The sequence below is a fragment of the Emys orbicularis genome, chromosome 7, assembly GCF_028017835.1.
Source record: "Emys orbicularis isolate rEmyOrb1 chromosome 7, rEmyOrb1.hap1, whole genome shotgun sequence".
Taxonomy (NCBI): Eukaryota; Metazoa; Chordata; order Testudines; family Emydidae; genus Emys; species Emys orbicularis.
In genome coordinates, this window is record NC_088689.1 from 131,303,644 (window position 1) to 131,325,348 (window position 21,705).

Here is a 21,705-nt window from a genome sequence, read left to right on the forward strand (position 1 = left end):
GGGACTGCCGGTAGGCAGCTCTGTCCTTAGGAACGTGCGTTCAAGCCAAATGGAGAAGTTGGTTGTTTTCTGGTGCCTGGCTATCTGTACAGTTCTATGTTGGGGGGGCTGGAATATTGTGTATTGTCAGAGGCAGAAAGAATAAATAAATACATAAATAAATATTGTGGAAAGTAGTGTCTGGCCCTTGGAGGCAGCCTTGGCCAACGATGCAGGGAGGTCATAGCAGCCCACGCACTTGTCACAGTGCTGAAAGGTGAAATTAGGGCTAAAGAAGGACCCTGGATACCACTGGGGACACATGCCTGAAAGTACAAGATCCCGTTGCACCTGCACTCTAGTACATTGGTATGTTCTGATTAGTATTTTGGAGAAAGTCAGACCAAGTGAGGCAGTTCATTAGTCTCCTGGGGCTTCCTGGCTGGGAGGTGGCACTTTGGCAAGAGCTACTGGGGAAAGAGCAGGTATTTTCATAGATTTGTAAAGTTTAAGGCCGGAAAGGACCATCTGATCTGATCATCTAGTCTGATCTTCAGTATATCACAGGCCATTTAATTTCACCCAGTTACCCCTGTATTAAGACCAATAACTTGTGTTTGTCTAAAGCATCTTCCAGAAAGGCATCCAGTCTTGACTAGAAGACATCAAGGGATGGAGAATCCACTGCTCCCTTTGGTAGCTTGTCCCAACGTTCAGTTAAAATGTTGCCTTACTTCTAATTGGAATCTGTCTGGCTTTAGCTTCCAGTCACTGGTTCTTGTTCTGCCTTTCTCTGCTAGATTAAAGAGCCTCAATATTTTCTCCCTGTGAAGGTAATGATACACTGTAATCAACTCCCGCTCAATCTTCTTTTGGATAAACAGATCAAGCATGGGCGGTGGGTATAATAAGCCAGAGAAGGCTCTGCCTTCCCTAGCCGCAGCCGCTGCCGCAGGACACTGGGCTGGGGCTGCTCCGGCCCCGAGCCGGCTGACGCAGCTGGGGCTGCTCGGGCCAGGGCTCGGGTGGGTCCGTCGACCTGCTGCGGCTGGCCTGGGGCTCCTCTGGCGGCGGGGGTGGGGGTGGCCCGGGGCTTCTCCAGCCACGGGAAAGGAGGGTGGGGGACTCAGGCCGTGGGGGCCAGGGCCTCATGCGAAATGGGTGAGACCCCGGGGCAAGCCTCCCGGAATGGGGGGGTCCACCCTCCACCCATGAGATCAAGCCCTTTCACTCTCAATGCAAAGCATTTTCTCGAGTCATCCAATCACTTTTGTGGCTCTTTTCTGCACCTCCTCAATTTTTCAACAGCCTTTTAAAAATGTGGACACCAGAACTGGACGCAGTATTGCAGTATCGGTCTCATGATTAATCGCAGTTTTAATCGCACTGTTAAACAATAATAGAATACCATTTGTTTAAATATTTTTGGATGTTTTCTACATTTTCAAATATATTGATTTCAATTACAACACAGAATACAAAGTGTACAGTGCTCACTTTATATTTTTATTACAAATATTTACACTGTAAGAAAACAAAAGAAATAGTATTTTTCAAATCACCTCATACAAGTACTGAAGTGCAATTTCTTCATCATGAAAGTTGAACTTACAAATGTAGAATTATGTACCAAAAAATCTGCATTCAAAAATAAAACCATGTACAACTTTAAAGCCTACAAGTCCACTCAGTCCTGTTTCTTGTTCAGCCAATCGCTCAGACAAACAAGTTTGGTTACATTTGCAGGAGATAATGCTGCATGCTTCTTTTTACAATGTCACCTGAAAGTGAGAACAGGCGTTTGCCTGGCACTGTTGTAGCCGGCATCGCAAGATATTTGTGCGCCAGATGCACTAAAGATTCATATGTCCCTTCATGCTTCAACCACCATTCCAGAGGACATGCGTCCATGCTGATGATGGGTTCTGCTCGATAACGATCCAAAGCAGTGCAGACCGATGCATGTTCATTTTCATCATGAGTCAGATGCCACCAGCAGAAGGTTGATTTTCTTTTTAGGTGGTTCAGATTCTGTAGTTTCCGCATCAGAGTGTTGCTCTTTTAAGACTTCTGAAAGCATGCTTCACACCTCGTCCCCCTCAGATTTTGGAAGGCACTTCAGATTCTTAAACCTTGGGTTGAGTGCTGTAGCTATTTTTAGAAATCTCACATTGGTACCTTCTTTGTGTTTTGTCAAATCTGCAATGAAAGCGTTCTTAAAATAAACAACATGTGCTGAGTCATCATCCGAGACTACTATAACGTGAAATATATTGCAGAACGCGGGTAAAACAGAGCTGGAGACATACAATTCTCCCCCAAGGAGTTCAGTCACAAATTTAATTAACACATTTTTTTAACGAGCATCATCAGCATAGAAGCATGTTCTCTGGAATGGTGGCCGAAGCATGAAGGGGCATAGGAATGTTTAGCATAACTGGCATGTAAATACCTTGCAATGCTGACTACAAAAGTCCCATGCGAACTCCTGTTCTCACTTTCTAGTGACATTGTAAATAAAAAGCGGGCAGCATTATCTCCTGTAAATGTAAACAACCTTGGTTGTCTTAGCGATTGGCTGAACAAGAAGTAGGACTGAGTGGACTTGTAAGCACTAAAGTTTTGTATTGTTTTGTTTTTGAGAGCAGTTATGTAACAAAAAAAAACCCTACATTTGTAAGTTGCAAGTTTGTCAAGCGCCTTACAAAAGTTCGAGTGTATTACATCTATGTAGTTTCCTTTATCAACAAAACTTTTAATGTCAAAAAATTAAATCAGGTTTGTTTGAAAGATTTATTTTCCATAAAACCATGTTGGCTGGCATTAATTATATTCCTATCCTTTAATTGTTCATAAATTGAATCCCATGTCAGTTTTTCCATTATGTTCCCCAGGATTGATGTCAGGTTAACTGATCTGTAGTTAATTGGATCATCCCACTTGCCCATTTTGAATACTGGCACATCATTAGGGCTCTTCCACTCTTCTGGAATTTCCTTGCTATTCCAAGATTTATTAAAAATTAACACCAGTGGGCCAGAAATCTCCTCAGTGACTCAATTCTTTTAGCACTTTTGGGTCAAGTTAACTGGTCCTGTTGAAAATTTTTTTGTCTCCCTAGTAGACAACAACATCTTCCTTAGTTAAGAATGGACTGGAATGTACTTCATGATCCTTATGTGATATAAGTACATCATCCTGCTTCTTTCCAAATATAGAACATAAATATTTATTGAACACTTCTGCCTTTTCTACATCAACAGTGTTACAATCTCCATACAGTAATGGGCCTATACAATTGCTAGGATTTCTTTTGTTCTTAATATATTTAGAAAACGCCACCTCGTTCTTCTTAGTTCTCTGGTGTATTTAGCTTCCCTTATCAATTTTCTACACTTCATAACTTCTAATTTATATAGATTGCTATGTATTTTCACTTTTTTCCTTTTCCTATATGTGACTTTATTGCTAGTCATTGCCTTCACTTCACCACTGAACCAGGATTGGCTAACAACCCAAGTCTCAATTTCTTGATTGCAGAATCGTGGCATTTTGGCCATCTCTTCTTAACTCCCAATTTTCATTCAGATTTTTCTGTCTAAATTTTCCTCCCAATTAATTTTATTCAAATTTTCTCAATTTTGGAAACTTCACTCTTTTGAAGCACCAAATTATATTACTAGTTAGAACTGTCCTCTGATTGCCTATATTGAATGAAATCAGATCATGATCACTGGTCCCTAGGCATCTACCAACTTCTAGTACACTGATGAATTCATCTTTATCAGTCAGAAAGAGGTCCAAAATAGAATTACCTTGCATTGCATGTAATACCTTTTGCATTAGAAAATTATGGGTTTTAGAAGCTCTAATAGGGTGTGGGGTATTTGTCCTACCAAAATCAAGTTTCTGATAACAGCACTCCCATACAGAGAGAATGCTTGCAGGGTGCCCGTGGGAGACTGGCTGGATATATCAGGTTGGTTGGTTGGCTGCTAATTAACTGAACACGATGCTGTGAAAGGTGCCAGACTGACAGCCCTGATGACTGGAGTCCTCTCCTTACCCTTACAATAGCTGCAGCATTGACAGTGACAGCGCAAACTCCTCAACCAGGTGCTTCAGGCCGGGTCTGGAGGCAGGGGAGGCTATAGCTGGGCCGGGCACTTCTCCTCCGGCGGCGCAGGGCCCGGAGGCAAGGGGGCTGCCCGAAGCCGGTAGCGCTGGCTCGGGCAGCTTGGCTCTTAAACAGAGCTGAAGTCTGAGTCCGGGGAGGAGCAGAGCAGCCGCGGGAGAGGAAGTGCCCGGCCGGTATTTTTCCCGGACATGTTTGGCTTTTTGGCAATTCCCCCCGGACGGGGGTTTGATTGCCGAAAAGCCGGACATGTCCGGGAAAAACCGGACGTACGGTAACCCTAGGGTATGTTTACACTGTATGTAAACATTCTGGCTCGGGCTGGAGTCCAGGCTCTAGGACCCTGCGAGGTGGGAGGATCCCAGAGCTCAGGCTGCAGCCTGAGCCTGAATGTCTACACCGCAATTACACCGTCCCGTAGCCCAAGCCCTGCGAACCCGAGTCAGCTGGCACCGGCAAGCTGTGGGTTTTTAATTGCAGCATAGACATACCCTTTGTTCAGAAATGGACTGACACCCCCATACCATTTCGAAATGGCCACTCGGCAGCCACCAGCTGGTAGCAGCTTTCAGGCCCAGCAACTGTCAGCTCTTTGAAGCAGAGATTATCTTTTTGCCCTGTGTTAGTACGGTACCTACCACCATGGGGCCTGGTCCGTGGCAGGGGCTCTAAGCACCATGGTAATACAAAGAATGTAAGTACCGACCTGAGTCACCCAGTGCTAGCCAGCTGCACAGTCTGGTCCCCCTGCTCCAACACTGCAGTTCTCTCCAATGGGGAAGTTCATGTCTGTAGTCGCTTTTCTCAGTGCTCCTGCCCAGAACATCCCACTCCCGTGTCTGCATGGGAACCACCTCTGAGCCCCCGGTGGCTGAGCTGACAAGGCCAGCACACAGGGAAGCCACGCTAGTTAGAAGAACCAGGGAGGGCTGTGGGGCAGTGCGCAGATCACTCTGGGACGTCACATACTCTCTGCTCCATCTGCTAAAGCAGGGGTCTCAAACTCAAATGACCACGAGGGCCACATGAGGACTAGTACATTGGCCGAGGGCCACATTACTGACACCTCCCCCCGCCACCCTTGGCCCCGCCCCCACTCCACCCCTTCCATGAGACCCTGCCCCCATTCCAACCCCTTCCCTGAAATCTCCACCCCAACTCTGCCCCCTTCCTGCCCCCAGGGAGGGCAGGAGGGGTGTGGGGTGTGGTGGGGGCTCAGGGCAGGGAGTTGGGGTGTGGGGTACAGCAGGGGGTTGGGCTGCAGGAGGGGTGCGGGGTAGAGCAGGGGGTTGGGCTGCAGGAGGGGCTTGGGGGGCAGGCTCCGGCCCGACACGCACCGGGGGCAGGGCAGGCCGCCTGCCTGCCTGTCCCCACACCGCTCCGGGAAGTGGCCGGAACTTGGGGGAGGAGGGGCACAGGGGTCTGTGTCTTGCTGTTGCTTCAGGCACCACCCCCAGCAGCTCACATTGGCTGGGAACGGGGAACTGTGGCCAATGGGAGCTGCTGGGGGGCGCTGCCTGAAGCAAGAGCAACACACAGACCCCTGTGCCCCCCCTTCCCCACGTTCCGGCCGCTTCCCGGAGTGGCAGGGGGCAGGGCAGGCAGGGAGCCTGCCCTTCCCCTGGTGCGCGTCGGGCTGGAGCCGCTCTAGGTAAATGCGGGGGCAGGGGGGGCGCGAGGAGCTCGCGGGCCGCAGAAAACAACCCCGCGGGCCGCATGCGGCCCCCGGGCCGCGTGTTTGAGACCCCTGTGCCAAAGCCTAGTTTGATGAACAGGTGGGAGATATTTGATGGGGGAAGCAGGGACCCAAGATCACCTAGATAACCTCTGGGATTTATACTCTGTGGCTCAGCCAGGCTGCACACAAGAGTAGGACATAAACGCAGACAGCTCCAAATGTGATCAGTACCTGCAACTGAGTGAGGCAAGAGGAAACCAAGCTGAAACTTAGAGTATGCCTACCCTGCACTGTTAGCCCAAAGATCAGTGGGACCTGAGCCCACTGGCTCAATGTTTGTAACCCCAGGCTTGAGCGTCCACATGAATATTGACCCTAGGTTCAGAATTTCTGTGCTCAGGAGTCTACACTCGATTACACAGACCCAAGTCAAACCAGCCTAGGCCCGGCTTTCTAGCACCTTACCCACTTGTAGCCACTGTAGCCCTTGGTTTTTGGTGCAGTGTGGGAAAACGTGACTGTCCACCTCCCACGTTAGAGGAAGCTGTCGCAACCTGCCAACACAACCTGCCATGTCACCTTTTGGGTCTGCATGCTCCCGTCATCCAGAGCCAGCAACACGGAAATGTCACCATTGTCTTTCTTGGGGTTTCACTCCTGTTTCAGGAAATGAGCAGAGCATCCATTAGACACTGGTGGACATTTCGGTGGCATTTTCTGACCTACCAAAGGCACCTGTCAGAGGAGGAGGAGGATGATACAAACATGGCAGACTCAAACTGGCTGATGCTGCTCACAGCTCTTGGTATAGCTGCTGATTCTCTTACACTGACTGGCTCTTCTGGAGCAGGGCCACAAACAGAGACTGGTGGGATCACATAGTCAAGCAGATCGGGATGATCAAGTGTGGGTCCAGAACTTTAACATGAAGAAAGCTACATTTCTGGTGCTTTGTGAGCAGCTTGCCTCAAACGTCTAAGCATAATGACATATGCATGAGGATGGACATGCAGTCCAGAAATGGGTTGTTATAACCATCTGGAAGCTGGCTACCCCAGACTGCTGCAGGTCCATTGCTAATCAGTTTGGCATGGAAAGTCAACTGTGGGTAAGGTGTTGGTGGAGGTTTTTAAGGCAAGCAGGAGTTGTGGGCATAAATAATATCCCTGAAGTAATTGCTGGTTTTCAAAGAATGGGGTTTCTAAACTGCACTGGAGCCATTGATGGGACTCATGTGCCCATAGTTTGCCCTCCTCAAGGAGCATGAGTACATAAAGCACAAAGGGTACTACTCCATTGTTATGCGGGGCCTTGTGGACCACAAAGGTAAATGTATGGAAACGTTCATGACACCAGGGTTTCCCACTGATCAGGAGTCTACCTTTATAGTCAGGCTGGGACACTATTCCCAGGAAATGACATGGTCATACATGAAGTAACCATCCCCACTGTTATTCTGGGGGACCCCACGTACCCCCTTTTGCCTTGGCGTATAAAACCATACCCTGATCTCAGAGGCCCTGGTAAAAGTGTTTAATTATGCTCTCAGTAGGTGTAGAAAGGTGGTTGAATGTGCGTTTGGCAGATTGAAATCTCTCTGATGCTGTTTACAGAACTGTTTGGATTCCAATGTCATCAATGCTGTCTGCATTACTGTGTCTTGCTGTGCTCTTCACAATCTTTGTGACTCCAGAGGTGGGCCATTTGTCCCTGGGTGGCCCTGTGACAGTAATGGGTTGCTGAACCGATGCATTTCCTGGCTGAGTGTACCTGTCATAGCTGGAGCAGGATGCACCCGGGCCACAGAAATCAGGGAGGCTTTGTATACCCACACTGTGGACTCCCCTGGGCAATGGAAGACGGGAAATAGTATGTTTATGGATGTATTTGTGCAGCAGCTTTCCAGTAAATGAAGGACTGTCACTGTATGCTAAGAATGGGGGGTGTTAATTGTCAGGAATTGTTCATTGTGGACGAGACAACTTAATATAATGGGGGGGGACAATGGTCTGTGTGACATGAACTGTGGATTTCATTGTGGATTGATCAGAATAGATGTATTGAGAAAGTGCGTTTGGATGCAACTTCTCAGTTGCACTTTACATGTTTTTATCATTCTGATTAAAAATACACATTATATGATGTGATGCAATCATGGTAAAAACTTTATGAATGAAATAAAAGCCTTTTCTTACGACTGTATTACAAAAAAGCAACATTAAAGCATTGTCAGGCAGGCCAGCTGTCATTGCACCACCAAAACACCAGTAATAAACCAATGCCAAAGCCAATCATAAAACAAAGCGCATAAAGAAAACCCTGTGGATAGTATAAACAATGAAACCAGGGCCAACAAATAAATTCCCTACTTTTGCAAGTTCTCTGGCCCCGTCATCTCCTCTCCCTTTCTTGTGTGTTTAGCACATACTTAGAGCCACTGTATGGGGGTGGAGGCCAGTAGGAGCTACGTTTGCCCTGTCTAGTTAGTGTTGTCCCAGTTGGGCCACTCAGCCATGGAATTGTCCAATGTGTTCTTGGCCTGCAGCATATGGTACTGTGTAGGGGACTCAGGATATGGTGGGGGTGCAGCAGGAGCCTCTTAAACGGGTCTTTCTGGAGCGTGCTCTCTTTCTCCCTCAAGTAACATTTCTGTTCCACAAACTGCACTGCCAGCCTCTTCTCATGCACTGCAATTCTGTCCTCAGGCTCTGCAACCTGTCTGTGCCTTTCCCCTTTCCCCTTGCCATGAATCCTTTTCGTGTGGGTACTGCACCTGCTTGTTTGCCCTGTCTAGAATGTCCACCATACTTTCATCATGGAAACACATCCTCTTGGACTGCTCTCTGACGGTTCAAAATCCCAGGGTCCTGCTGAAGTATGGCTAAGCTGCACAAGGGCCTGCACAGGCTGAAAGCAGACCTCAAATCGTAGCAGTGTAGAACTGGAAGGGACCTCATCTAGTCCACTCCCCTGCACTCAAGGCAGAACTAAGTAGTAACTAGACCATTCCTGACAGGTGTTTGTCTAACTTGTTCTTAAATCCTCCAATGACGAGATTCTACAACCTCCCTAGGCAATTTGTTCCAGTACTTAACCACTTTGACAGTTAGGAAATTTTTTCCTAATATCCTAGGGTTACCATATTTCCACAATCGAAAAAGAGGACACTGGGGGGGGGGGCGGAGGGGAGGGGAGGGGAGCCCCGCTCTAGCCCCGCCCCCACCCTGCCCCCATCCACTCCCTCCCACTTCCCACCCCGACTGCCCCTCTCAGAACCCCCAACACCCCCTGCTCCTTGTCCCCTGACTGCCCCCTCCTGGGACCCCTGCCACTAACTGCCCCCTAGGACCCCACCCCCTATCTAAGCCTCCCTGTTCCTTGTCCCCTGACTGCCCCCTCCTGGGACCCCTGCTCCTAACTGCCCTCCAGAACCCCACCCCCTACCTAAGCCTCCCTGTTCCTTGTCCCCTAACTACCCCCTCCTGAGACCCCCTGCCCTAACTGCCCCCCTAGGACCCTACCCCCTACCTGTACCCTGACTGCCCAAAACCTTATCCACCCCCCGACCCCCAGACAGACCCCCCCCGAACTCCCGACCCATCCAACCCTGCTCCCTGTCTCTTGACTGCCCCCTCCAGAACCTCCCTGCCCCTTCTCCGACCCCCTGGCCCCCTTACCGTGCCACTCAGAACAGAGCGCTGTGGAGCGGCGCGCTGGGCAGCAGGGGCGGGTGAGCAGGGGGAGGAGCTCCAGACTGCCGGAGGCCCGATGCGAACGGCCGGCCGGCGATCTGCGAATGCAGGGAGGGGGAGGGAGGGAGAGAGAGGAGGGGAGTGATTTCAAGCTGCAGGGGAAAGGAGGGGCTCTGGCTGTCGGAGCCCCGTGCGAGTGGCAGGATCCGGCCGGCTGCCCTGTCAGCTGCGCGCACTCTGCATGGGGGGGGGGGGGGGGGAAGTCCGGACATTTACAAATTCCCCCCGGACGCTATTTTTAACTCAAAAAAGCCGGACATGTCCGGGAGAATCCGGACGAATGGTAACCCTATAATATCCAAACTAAACCTCCCTTGCTGCAATTTAAGCCTATTGCTTTTTGTCCTAGCCTCAGAGGTTAAGCAGAACAATTTTTTCACCCTCCTCCTTGTAACAACCTTTTATGCACTCGAAAATTGATGTCCTCCTCAGTCTTCTCTTTTCCAGACTAAACAAACCCATTTTTTTCAATCTTTCCTCATAGATCAGGTTTTCTAGAACTTAAATAATTTTTACTGCTCTCCTTTGGACTTTCTCCAATTAATCCACATCTTTCCTGAAATGCGGTGCCCAGAACTGGACATAATTCCCCAGTTGAGGCCTAATCAGTGCTGAATAGAGTGGAAGAATTACTTCTTGTGTCTTGCTCACAACTCCTGCTGACACAGCCCAGAATGATGTTTGCTTTTTTTGCAACAGTGTTACACTGTTGACTCCTATTTAGCTTGCGATCCACTATAACCCCAGATCCCTTTCCGCAGTACTCCTTCCTAGGCAGTCATTTCCCATTTTGTATGTGTGCAACTGATTGTTCCTTCCTAAGTGGAGTACTTTGCATTTGTCCTTATTGAATTTCATCCTATTTACTTCAGACCATTTCTCCAGTTTGTCCAGATCATTTTGAATTTTAATCCTATCCTCCAAAGCACTTGCAACCCCTCCCAGCTTGGTAACATCCACAAACTTTATAAGTGTGCTCTCTATGTCATTATCTAAATCATTGATGAAGAAATTGAACAGAACCAGACCAGGATTGATCCCTGCGGGACACCACTCGATATGTCCTTCCGGCTTGACAGTAAACCACTGACAACTATTTTCTGGGAACAGTTTTCCAATCGTCTCAGTACTTCAAACAAGGTTCAGTGCCTTCACTGAGAAAAGGGCCTGTGGAATTTCAAGGCCAAAAATGATACTTTATAAAACTCTGATTCAGTATATTGTTAGAGGAATGCTTCGGTGCCCAGAAGCTCCATGAACACAACCGAGTTAATCAAAGTTAAAAGAGTGAACACAAGATAAAATGTACAAATGCTATGGGGAGGGGGCCTGTGGTTTACTACCTAAGCTTTCTCTATCCTTTCAGGCATTCCACATTCTGGAGGACATAACAATCTTGGAGTTTCTTGAATGGCAAAGGGACATTCTATTCCAAGCTGCTGGTGGAAAGCCAGCCATGTATGGCATAGGGGTTTTCAAGTTGATGGTGATTGAGCAGTACATCTCCAAGTGGAGTGGGCGGGTGTACTACAGAGATGGGCCCAGAAAAATATACCCTTATACAAACTGTGACTATCTATCTGGAGTTTCTACTACAGGAAAAGTTTGCAGCTATCAACACCTGGGACTGGGTCAAAATTCCTGGGGGAATCAACAGGATGCTGCATTAGTGTCCACATGGATTACTGCCTCCCGACAGCTTCCTGTACAGCCTGCTCTGACTACATCTACCTATGGACGACATGCAAGCACACGTGATAACACAAACACTCAAAGAACTACACAGCCATTCCCCAGCCGCATCTCCCAGTACATTGTCTAGTCTGCAAACAACCCCCCAACTGTATGTTGGATATTGGTTTTGTCACACATGCACTACGTTGTACCTGCCCTCCATCACCCCTATGCAGTTTACTGTTTACAGACAGTTTGTTATGCTGTGGTGTGGCTGATTTGTACAGAGCAGCATACTAAAAGGGAAGGCCTTATAAGGTTCTTACTCTTAACACCTTGGCACAGACATCTCTGGAGGCATGTGCGAGTATCAAGTAAAAATTTAATGTGAAATGTTTGTTTCACTGTTTGTGCTTCCCAGTCTCTTCTGCGTTCCATGTGGTGGTCATGTAATGCCAAGGAGCAAGCATGCAATCTGCCCTCAGTGTATACATGCTGCTACCCACAGCTTGCAATACAGTTTGCATTGGGTCGTAAAACAGAAATACTTCCCATCCCCCTATATTAACAACCACAAAATGAATCCAGAAACTTACCAGGGTCCAGGGCTATGTCTGCTGTCAGCACCATGGCGGGTTGCTCCTCCAGGGGCTCATCAAATAGCTTCTCTAGGTACGGATCCAGGATGCACTGCAGCTGCTCTGGCATTAAAGCCTCCTTGCAGATTGGTGTGAGCACCAGAATCATTTTGCTAGCCTGATCAGGCATCTGCTGGCTCTTCTCCAGTCCTAGACTGGATCTGGGGCTGAGAAAGTTGCCATCCCGGTTGACCAGGTCTCCAGTCCAGTGAATCCCCAACATTGCCAGCTTCTTCAGTATTTCTGGGTATGCATGGTCATTCTTGGAACTCTTACTGAAGTCGAACGTTTTGCTCACCTAGCACCAGTTTTACCAAAAAGCTGGCTGTGATCATGTGACCAGGGAGCAGTGTGCTTGGCAACCGACGACTTCTTGTCAGTGACCACTGCAAACCCACAAGAAAGTTCACTCTGTTTGCAGCTCAGTGGCCAGAATAAATAAATGTAAGGTTTCAACCCAACAGCTGTACTTGACTCCCAGGAAACAGAAGCAACTCCGCTGGTTTGATTGGCTAGTCTTGGGATTGAAAGGACAATTCCCCATGGAATTGTGGCATAGCATTGGCAGCCTCTCAGGACATGAGTCTGGGAGACCCAGACCTGAGCTGAGCCCACGCAGCAAAACAATGGAGTTTGGACCCAAGTCACAGAGTTGGGCTCAAACCCACCCACGCTCTTGCTGGGGCCTGGGGCCTGGGCGATTTACTGGCCTGACTCAGACAAAATTGTGTGTAGATGGAAGGGGGCTTTGGGCTCAAGCCTGAGCCCACATTGCAGCGTAGACATACCCTTACTCACCCAGAGAGCACAGGATGGGCTAGAGATACACACAGGCCTGCAGGTACCCTGGGCCTTAGAAAACCTGTGCAGACAGTGCCATACAGGTACATGCACACAGTCAGGCAAAACACTCCTCGAGGAGCACGCCAGACTCTCCCCCAGCAGCAGGCAGAGCGCAGACCTGCGGCCAATGCCCCTGCAACTCACCCCAGTGCAGACAATGGATTTCCCTTCTGCCCCTATCAGCTCTCACCTTGCGTGCTACCCAGTCACCACTGTGACAGATTCAAGGATATTGCAGAAAATTGCTGTAACACCTGGGAGTTCAAAAGATTATATTAAAAATATGCCAGAAAAGTATGGACTTTTGCGATAAGTAGTCTTTAAGTGGCTTTCCAGGCAAATTCCCTAGGGAGAGGCTAATGCAAATTCCCCAACTCCAGTTATGGAAAAACACAGCCCTTTGAAGCTATGTCCTGGGGAGAGGGCCGTAGTCTGCTGATTACCTGTTACAGGAGGCCAAGATCAGAAGCCCCAACAGTATAAAGAGACGGCTTATCTGCCCAGTCTCTGTTCTGGTTCTGGATCTAAGATGGATGAACATGTAACCGTGGGGAAAACCCATTTGTGGGGTTTGAAGGACTAAACCCTACTAGAGCCTTAGGTTGGAGTTGGGGGGGGGGGACCTCTGGTAAGCCTTTTAGTACGTGGGCAGGTTCTTATATTTCTTTAATATGTTTTTTTTTTTCCTGTACCACTTTTACCCCAAGAATAAATGTTCTTGCTTAGAAGAAGCTGTGTGATAACTTGTAACTGCCAGTTCCCCTTCACAGCTCTCACAGGTCCCTCACACTCGCATTTCACTCTGAGCACTTCTCTGTCACGTCCGCTGGCTGTAGACTGAAGTGTTGTGAGCAGCTCAGCCTCACCAAGTCTGTGAATTCAACTCCTTCTCACGAAGCCAGGCTTAGATGTTTGTAGGGCCCCTGCCTCATTTGTTCCAGACGTCAGAAGGTGTGTAGTGAATGAGGCAGGGGATGGCAGGATGAAAAAGAATGGACTTGTAGCTTAAGCAGATGAATGCCACCCTGAAGAATTGCAATCTATCCCTGCCTCTGCCACAGGGTGCCTGTGTGTTGCTTCACAAGTCACTTAGTGAAAAGTTTAATTGCGTGTTCCTCATTTTCTGGGGGCCCAACCTGAGACCCTGGGCTCTGATTTTCAGAAGTACTGAGCACTCACAGCTGAAGTCACAGGGAGCTCTCTTTTTATACATTACTTATATGGGAGGAGAATTCCCTTTTGCCAGGCACCTGGAATGATACCCTATGGAGGTCCGCCTGTGATAGCTCATCCTTTCTTCACCTTCTTTTTGCATCTGTGATGGGTGAAGCCTAGTGCAAGGTACTCCTCAGACACTGAACTTAGGGGTCCCCTACCTCCCTTTGCTTTCATTCCTGGTCAGTCCAGAATCAGAAATTGCTTCCCTCCTCTGCCCAGGCTGGGACATTTGCATCCTCCTCCTAGAATCTCTCACAGCTGTGTGCATGTCCTCCAACACTTCTCCTCTAAGGAAAGAACTGGTGACTCACAAATCTGTCTGTGCCTGACTCACAAGCATTTCAACTGCAATTTTAAAATCCATCTGGTCAGCCCTGCTCCTCTCTCTTCTCCCAGGGTAGGTAGGTGTGGCAGGGTCCTTGACAGCCCAGCAAACTGCCAGCTCTTACACAGTGTGCAAACGAGGGACGAAAAGCAACCTAACAAAACGCACTGAGCTGGTAACAGGTGAAGGTACAGGCCACTCTGCCCCTCTCCTCATCTCAGTGATACTCAGATATGTTGGTGACGGGGCTAGATAAGTTACTAGATAGCCAGATCAGGCCTAAACTTTGGAAGCAGATTCAGAGAGAACACCCAAAGCCAGAAATCCAGGGTAAAGTCACCTCGGTTTCGCCCAAACCATCACCACCAGCAGGGAGCCACCTGTTCCAGATACTGACCAGCAAACAGGAGCTAGGGAAGTGCTAGGAAATCTTCCTGCTTCAACTCAGGAGCCAGCCTCTAACTATTGCTAACAAACTCTCCACAGGTGGCCACTGATTACATACGATTCATTTTCTGGGGGACTAAACTTGAGGCCCCTGAAATCTGATTGGCAGAAGTGCTGAGCGCTCAGCTGCACCTGAAGTCACTGGGAGTGCCGCTCTAATCTATGAAGTGCTACACATAACGCTAAGTAGTCTGAAAAATCAAGTCCAGCCATCTCAAATTGGGCAGCCTAACTCAGTCGATACTTGATAACTGTGTCCTTAATCTTTGGGCCAATACCTCCCTACCTCCTGGGCAATTTGGGATTATACATTCATTCAAATATGTGAAGGTCTCAGATCCAATGCTGAGAAGCATCATAGAAATGTCCATGAGGAAATCAGTAATTCCATATTCAATGCAGTGTTTAAATAGTGGGGAGTAAATAAGGTCTGAGGCCACACATTCTTAGATTCCAAGGCCAGAAGGGACCATTGTGATGACCTAGCGGCAGCCTGATGTCCTGTATAACACAGACCATAGAACGTCCACAAAATAATTCCTAGGACAGCCCCCTCCACTCCCACCAGCACCAGCAGGGGTCCCGGGTCACCCCTTGCCCCAGAGCACCCAAGTTTTAGTCGCGGTATATAGTACAAGTCATGGACGGGTCACGGGCCGTGAATTGTTGTTTACTGTCCGTGACCTGTCCATGACTTTTACTAAAAACACCAGTGACTAAAACGTAGCCGTAATGATCATTCCTTGCTTGCAGTTAAAACCTATCAGTTAGCAAGCTTTTAATCCATTTAATATGTGCCATGTTACTTCTATATTGTTCTAGATTTTTTTAATCAAAATGTTGTGTGGTACCAAGTCAAACACCTTACAGCAGTCTAAGTTTGTTACATTGACACTTTATCAACCAAACTTGTCATCTTACTAAAAAGAGATATCAAGTAAGTTTGACAGGATGTTTTTCATAAAGCCATGTTGACTGGCATTAGTTATATCACTTTCCTTTAATTCTTTATTAATTCAGTCCCATATCAGCCTCTCCATTTTGATCTTGCCAGAGATTGATTTCAGACTGACAGAAATAATCAATTACCCTGCTCATCCTTTTTGCCCTTTTTAAATATTGGTACTACATTAGCTTTCTTCTGGGATTTACCCAGTGTTCCAAGACTAATTGAAAATCAACATTAACAGTCCAGCTAGCTCTTTTAAAACACCTGAATGCAAGTTATCTGGACCTGCTGATTTAGTAATGAATTGAATAAGAATGATAAAGAGATATTGGCTAGCACTTCAGTGACCACGGGCCATCCTCTGCACTGAATGAGGCAGAGGTCCTGTGATCATGTAATTAAAGACTGTATCATAAAGCATATGCACAAGGGGCCAAATTAAGGTTGGACAGAAAATCTTACCTCTGGCATTTCCTAACTTTTGAGTGCTTGACTTTGCAACCACAATAGCATTCTTTTAATATATTTTTTAAAGTATAATTTCCTAGGTTTTTAGGAAAGCAAACTAAAAATATACACCCAGAAATCCCATCGTGTAGAACCCTATTGACTCCCACAGGGATCATCAGCAGGATTGGAACCTTTCGATCCGTAGCACATCCCCTACCATTTGGGCTAATGGAGTAAGGGGTAGCAGCTGCAGGCTGATACCATCTATGTGGATCACCCACTAGAAGGGGATGAGACACTTTACTAGCCAGTTTCACAGCTGTTTGCTAATAGTCGAAGAGTGTTGAGATGCATAGATTTTAAGGCCAGAGGATGCTTGTGAACATCTAATCTGACCTTCTGCATAATACTGGCCAGAGGACTGCCCTGAATGAATTCCTGCTTCAAGTCTAATAGCTGGGCTTGAACTACATTGTATCTTTTAAGAAAAAAAATCCCATCTTGATTTGAAAATTGCCATTGCTGGAGAATCCACCACTTCCCTTGGTGAGTTGTTCAGTGGTTAATTATTCTCATTGGTTAAAAAAAAAAAAAAAAGGTGATTTCAAGTCTGAGGGTATCTAGCTTCAACTTCCAGCTGTTGGATCTCGTTATATTCTTGTCTGCTAGATTGAAGCGCCTGCTATTATCAAATTTCTGTTCTCTCTCTCTCCTGCCCCACCCTCTTCTCCCCCTCCGGACCCTGTATCCCTCTTTCCTTGTCCAGCACTCTGCCTGGTGCTCGGCTGCATGATATTTCCAGATGGCTGGGATGCAGAGACTGTCAGGGACATGTGCGGGGAGAAGACAGGGAAGTACTCGTTGGGCGATTGTTCTGTGCGCTGGGCCTACATCCTTGCCATCATCGGCATCCTCAACGCCCTCATCCTCTCCTTCCTGGCCTTTGTCCTTGGCAACCGGCAGAACGACCTGCTTCATGAGGAGCTCAAGACAGAGAACAAAGGTAAGAACCACTCCTGCCCCTAGCTGCAGCTCCCATCCCTCCACAACAGGACATAGCAAAGGTTTCTCTCCTAGCTGAGCCCTTTCCAGCCCCTCTCCCTGCCTACATGAATCCAGATAGTGGTAGGACTTAAGAACTCCAGCTCCACCCTCTCCAGACTGTGCTGTATCTCTGTTCCTCTTCTCATCTAGTCAGCATCTCTTTCACAGCCATGGTGCCACCAAAAGTGCTGAAGCCTGAAAAATACCTGATAAGCCCAAGTCTCTGGCCAGATATATGGGTCGGTGCCAGTCCCCTCCTGCTGGGGGTGCAAGTAGCCCCTGTGCAAGGAGCTGCCAGGGTCTGTGCAGAGCCATGTGCAAGCAGAACCTTCCCACATTACACACATTCCTGTTCTCTCTCTCTCTCTGGTTTTCCTGGAGCCTGGTCCCGACCTGCCCACATTTAACACTATAAATAGGGTCAGCTGGGGAGGAGAGGAGAGCTCCACATTCCGCCGCAGTGAAGGACACTGAGCCACCCTGTGGAGCACAGTAAAACCTGATAAATATTTTACAGGCCCTAGGCTTTCCAGCCAGCACAAGAACCTGCTCCAGGGGACAGGCTTCCACATGGTTCTACTAAGGTCAGGGCAAGCGGGACATTCCCAATTAACCCTAACAGAATCCCCCAGCCAGTCCTATCTGATGGGGGCAGCCGCCAGGCAGGTTCCAGCTCTAGGCATTCAGTTGGGTCTGTGACAAGGAGGTCAGCCACTGTTCAGAGCAGGGAAAGCGGCTCATTCATCTGTGCATTGGGGTGGGGAATCCCTGTATGACAGACTTCTGCCCCAGCGCCTCTGGCCCCTCCCTTGCTGCCTCCCTCAGACCCCCGGAGGCAGGAAGGGGGTTTAATGACTTACTGTCACAGACAGGGCACAGTTAGCATTACTCCCAAACCAGCTTTCCTCTGAGTCACTGTGGCAGGAGCGTCAGTGGAGCATAATGTGTTCCCAAGGGAAGGTGTCCCTCGTGCTATAAGAGTGCAAAGTTCTCTGCTGGTCCATGCCAAGATCAGAGTCCAATGACACCAAAAGGCTAATGTCCCTACTGCATTTGGATTGATTTAGGGTACATTTTTATATGGTGCTTCAGCCAGTCAGATTCCAGTTTATCCATAATAATAGCATTTCTAAAAATAAAATCTGATTTGTGATTGGCTGAATATTTGTTTATTTTTGAAGAATGGCCACCCAGCCCGTGATCGGATTGGTGCGTGGCTCAGTCCCCCAGCCAATCAGATTAGCCAGTGCAGTTTCCATTTGGAATACCGGAATGGCCAGGTGGGAGCAGTCCTCGCAGGTCCATGTAGCCCAGTCTCCTCTTGCTGAGAGCAGCCAGGCCCAGCTGCTTCCAAGGAAGGTGTGATAGCCCCCGAATGGGCAGTTAGAGCATATCCTGCTCATAGGGGAAGTTTCTTCCTAACTCCTCAGTCAGAGGCTGGTCCCTGGAGCAGGAGGGTTTGGATTCCTCCCATAACTGGTGCAGGAACAATCTCTCTAATTCTCTCCTTTGTGGCACCCGTCCTCCGCTCTGTGCCCTCTTGATTCTGTCTGTGCTTTGCTCAGCTGGTTACGTTGTCTCCCGTCCTTGGCATCACTGAAATGTGAACAAAGGCCAGAAGAGAAATGTAATTAATCACAGTCAATCTACTGGCCTTAGAGTTTGCACCATCTGTTTGGATTAACCCTAGAGTTACAGTGGGCATGGCTAGCTGGAAGCCAAGGGAAGAGGCTCTGAGCACAGGTGCATTAGGGTGAGTGGCAGCCTAGGTCTGACTGAATCCCTGTCCCCTCACCTCTGACTGGGAGAGGTTCACTGACCCCCATCTGTTCCAGGTCCACTCTGCACGCAGCCTCTGAATGCTCGGCCCACGCTTCTGTATGGGAACGGGAGCTCTTCGAGCGTCAAACTGCCCAGCGAGCCGTGCTGCCACCAGGCACCAGGCTGCCCTTTGCAGATGGTGCACAGCCAGGTTTTTCTTGGGATCAAATCAAAGAGTCTCTACAATAATAAGTTACAGAAATTCAGAAAAATGTTTGGTGGTAGGGCGGATCCACATCAAACAAGGAACAATTCAGAGAAGCCATGTTTCTTGTAACTGTAAAAGGCAGGAAATCTGCTTAAAGGGGTTTCGAAATATATGTAGGGTTTCTCACTCAGTGCTTGTGTGTGTGAGTTCATGCAGCTGTGTGTGTGCAACATGCCTCCATCCACAATGCTAGGCAAACTCCTAGAAGTGAGCTGCCACACAGGAGTAGCTTCATAGATCCCACATGCAACTCTGATTCCTGCCTCATCCTCTTTCTGGGAGTGCTAGCGGAACTAGAGTGAGTTCTTTGAATACCCATTCTCCCTAGGAGTGGTGCTGTTTGACGTGGTGCTGTTTTATGATGTCCTGAGATACTAGCTACAGATGCTGTTCATTATGGACAAAGCCAGATACATAAATACCAGTCCCATTAGGGATTTTTTAACTAGATCATGGCTGAGTTCGTTTAACTGTACTCGTGCCCTCGCTGTCTGAAAAACTGGGAACCACCCAGTAGGTCAATACTCTGACTACAGACTTCCTCCCTTCCTCCTGGCACAACAGCGACAGGGCCCTTTCAGCTGTAACACGGGTCTCCCCTCAGGAGTAGGGAAGCTCTTTGATGTCAGAAATAGTTTTCCCTCTGACAGAGAAAAACAGATCCCGAAATTTGCCCCATACTTTTCTATTGTCACAGAGACTGAAAAACACCCAGCCCGGAGATGAGGGTCCGTCCAGGGCCGGGCTGAGGCTCAATGGCAAACAGTCTGAGGGAAACATAGGAACAAATGAGACCAGATTCCCCTTGTGCCTCAGTTGGGGATAGGGCTCTGCAGACCTGGGTTGGAGAGTTGTGTGTGTTACTGTGATTATCGCAATCTGTCTACGGCCAGAGGTGTGTGCAGAAAAATATCTGCGTATAGCATGGAGGGCTCTGGCTACAGGCTCTGTGCACGCATGTTTAAGAGGGATCAGACTATATGTGCTTCTGTGGTGTCTTGACCGTTCCATCCAGGGAGCGACATTCCCCTCCCAGTTACACTGGTGCAAATCAGCCAAATCATCGGGAGGGGAGGCGTAGGAGACAGTAGAACCACGCAGTATTGGACCCACTGCATCTAAACCAAGACCAGATCAATAGGATGTAGACTAATGAGTCATAAATTTAAACTCAGAGCAGCCCCAGAGAGCTTGGAGATGTGCTACAGGAACCCCTTGCACCGTCTGGCAGTGCAGCCAGGAGGAAGCAGAGGCTGAGTCGGACCCAGAGCAGACTCCTAACTCTCTCTCTCTCTCTCTCTCTTTTTTTTTTTTATATTTTTCACAGATTTTGTTGGCACTGCGGTAAGTTCTGTGTGTTGCAGCGTGGTCCACCAGGCCTGGTTCCATCCTGTCCAGTTAGTGTGTGTGCCGGGGGGCAGGGAGAAGAAGGGTGTTGGGACTACTTCTGTTCTGTCTGCATGTGGGGGGCATTGGGCCTGGTTCTGTTCTGTCCCCGTAGCAGTACTACTAACCTTACAGGATCAAAAATCCTGAGTCAACCCCAAAGATGTTGAGATTAGCCCCCAAATCATAAGTCTCTCTCTCTCTCTCTCTCTTTTTTTTTTTTTAATCAAATCATATTTAGCCTGTCTTGACGTCTCAACTCCCTTCTGCTCCTCCCTTGTGTGTGTGAGAGAAAATGTCCGGCTGAAAAGACAACCTTTAATGCCCCAAGACATGCCTACCACTCCTTGGCTGCTCAGATGGGAGTCCACTCTCTCTCCTCACCCCTGAGATGGGGAACTACCATCCATTTCCTAACTACTGTCTTGACTCCCTGCCCTTCCCACATAGCCCTGCCCCAGCTTTCTTCCCTGACCCGTCCCACTGCACTCTCCTGCCCGATCACCAGTGCCTTCAGAAATCCGGCACAAAGAACCAGGAGATTCTCTTGGAAACACAAGCTATTTCCTGCACCCATCTCAGAACTGATGGGCTGCCACACGGACCCTAAGCTAGATGCACTAAGTTCAAGACTGAGGCTTTAAGACTAAACAGATTTGCTGGTTTAGGCCACAGTTTGGCCTAACTTCACAACCCATTCTGAGTGCAGTAATTAGGTTTAGAATCCTGGACTTTTTAAAAATAATCAGTTCCCACCTTCAATGCATTTCAATTTTTTTAAAAGCGTTCCATCCTTTATATGTAATTTGATCCAGTATGTAATCATCCAATAATCTCTCCAAAACATTATCTAAATTTTAAAAATGACTAATTATAATTGCGCAAATTGCTGAGAATACTTAATTTTTATTTTCTTTATCCTTCGCTCCCACTGCCCCGAGACCACCTGCTGCTGGGGGAGAACTTGGAGAATTACTGCTTCCCTCCCACAGCTCCAACTACATCCCCTTCTTCCCTACACCGCCTTGGGACCTCCCTTGTATGCAGCAGCAGCTCTTCCCTGATCCCCTTGACACTCTGTCTCCCACTTCCCCAGGATCCTCTGCTCCTTTGTACTCACATAGGGCCTGACATAAAGGCAGGGCTGTGGCGAAGACA

At 48.2% G+C, this 21,705-nt stretch overlaps 1 protein-coding gene across 1 annotated transcript in view; it reads left to right on the forward strand.

Moving 5' to 3' along the window:
* Positions 1 to 20,662, forward strand: part of LHFPL4 (LHFPL tetraspan subfamily member 4) — a 64,192-nt gene extending 43,530 nt beyond the window's left edge. Inside the window, 3 exon segments of the mRNA XM_065408489.1 lie at positions 16,855 to 17,091; positions 20,489 to 20,624; positions 20,626 to 20,662. Coding sequence (XP_065264561.1) covers positions 16,855 to 17,091; positions 20,489 to 20,624; positions 20,626 to 20,662 — 410 coding nt within the window.
* Positions 20,663 to 21,705: the final 1,043 nt, after the last annotated feature.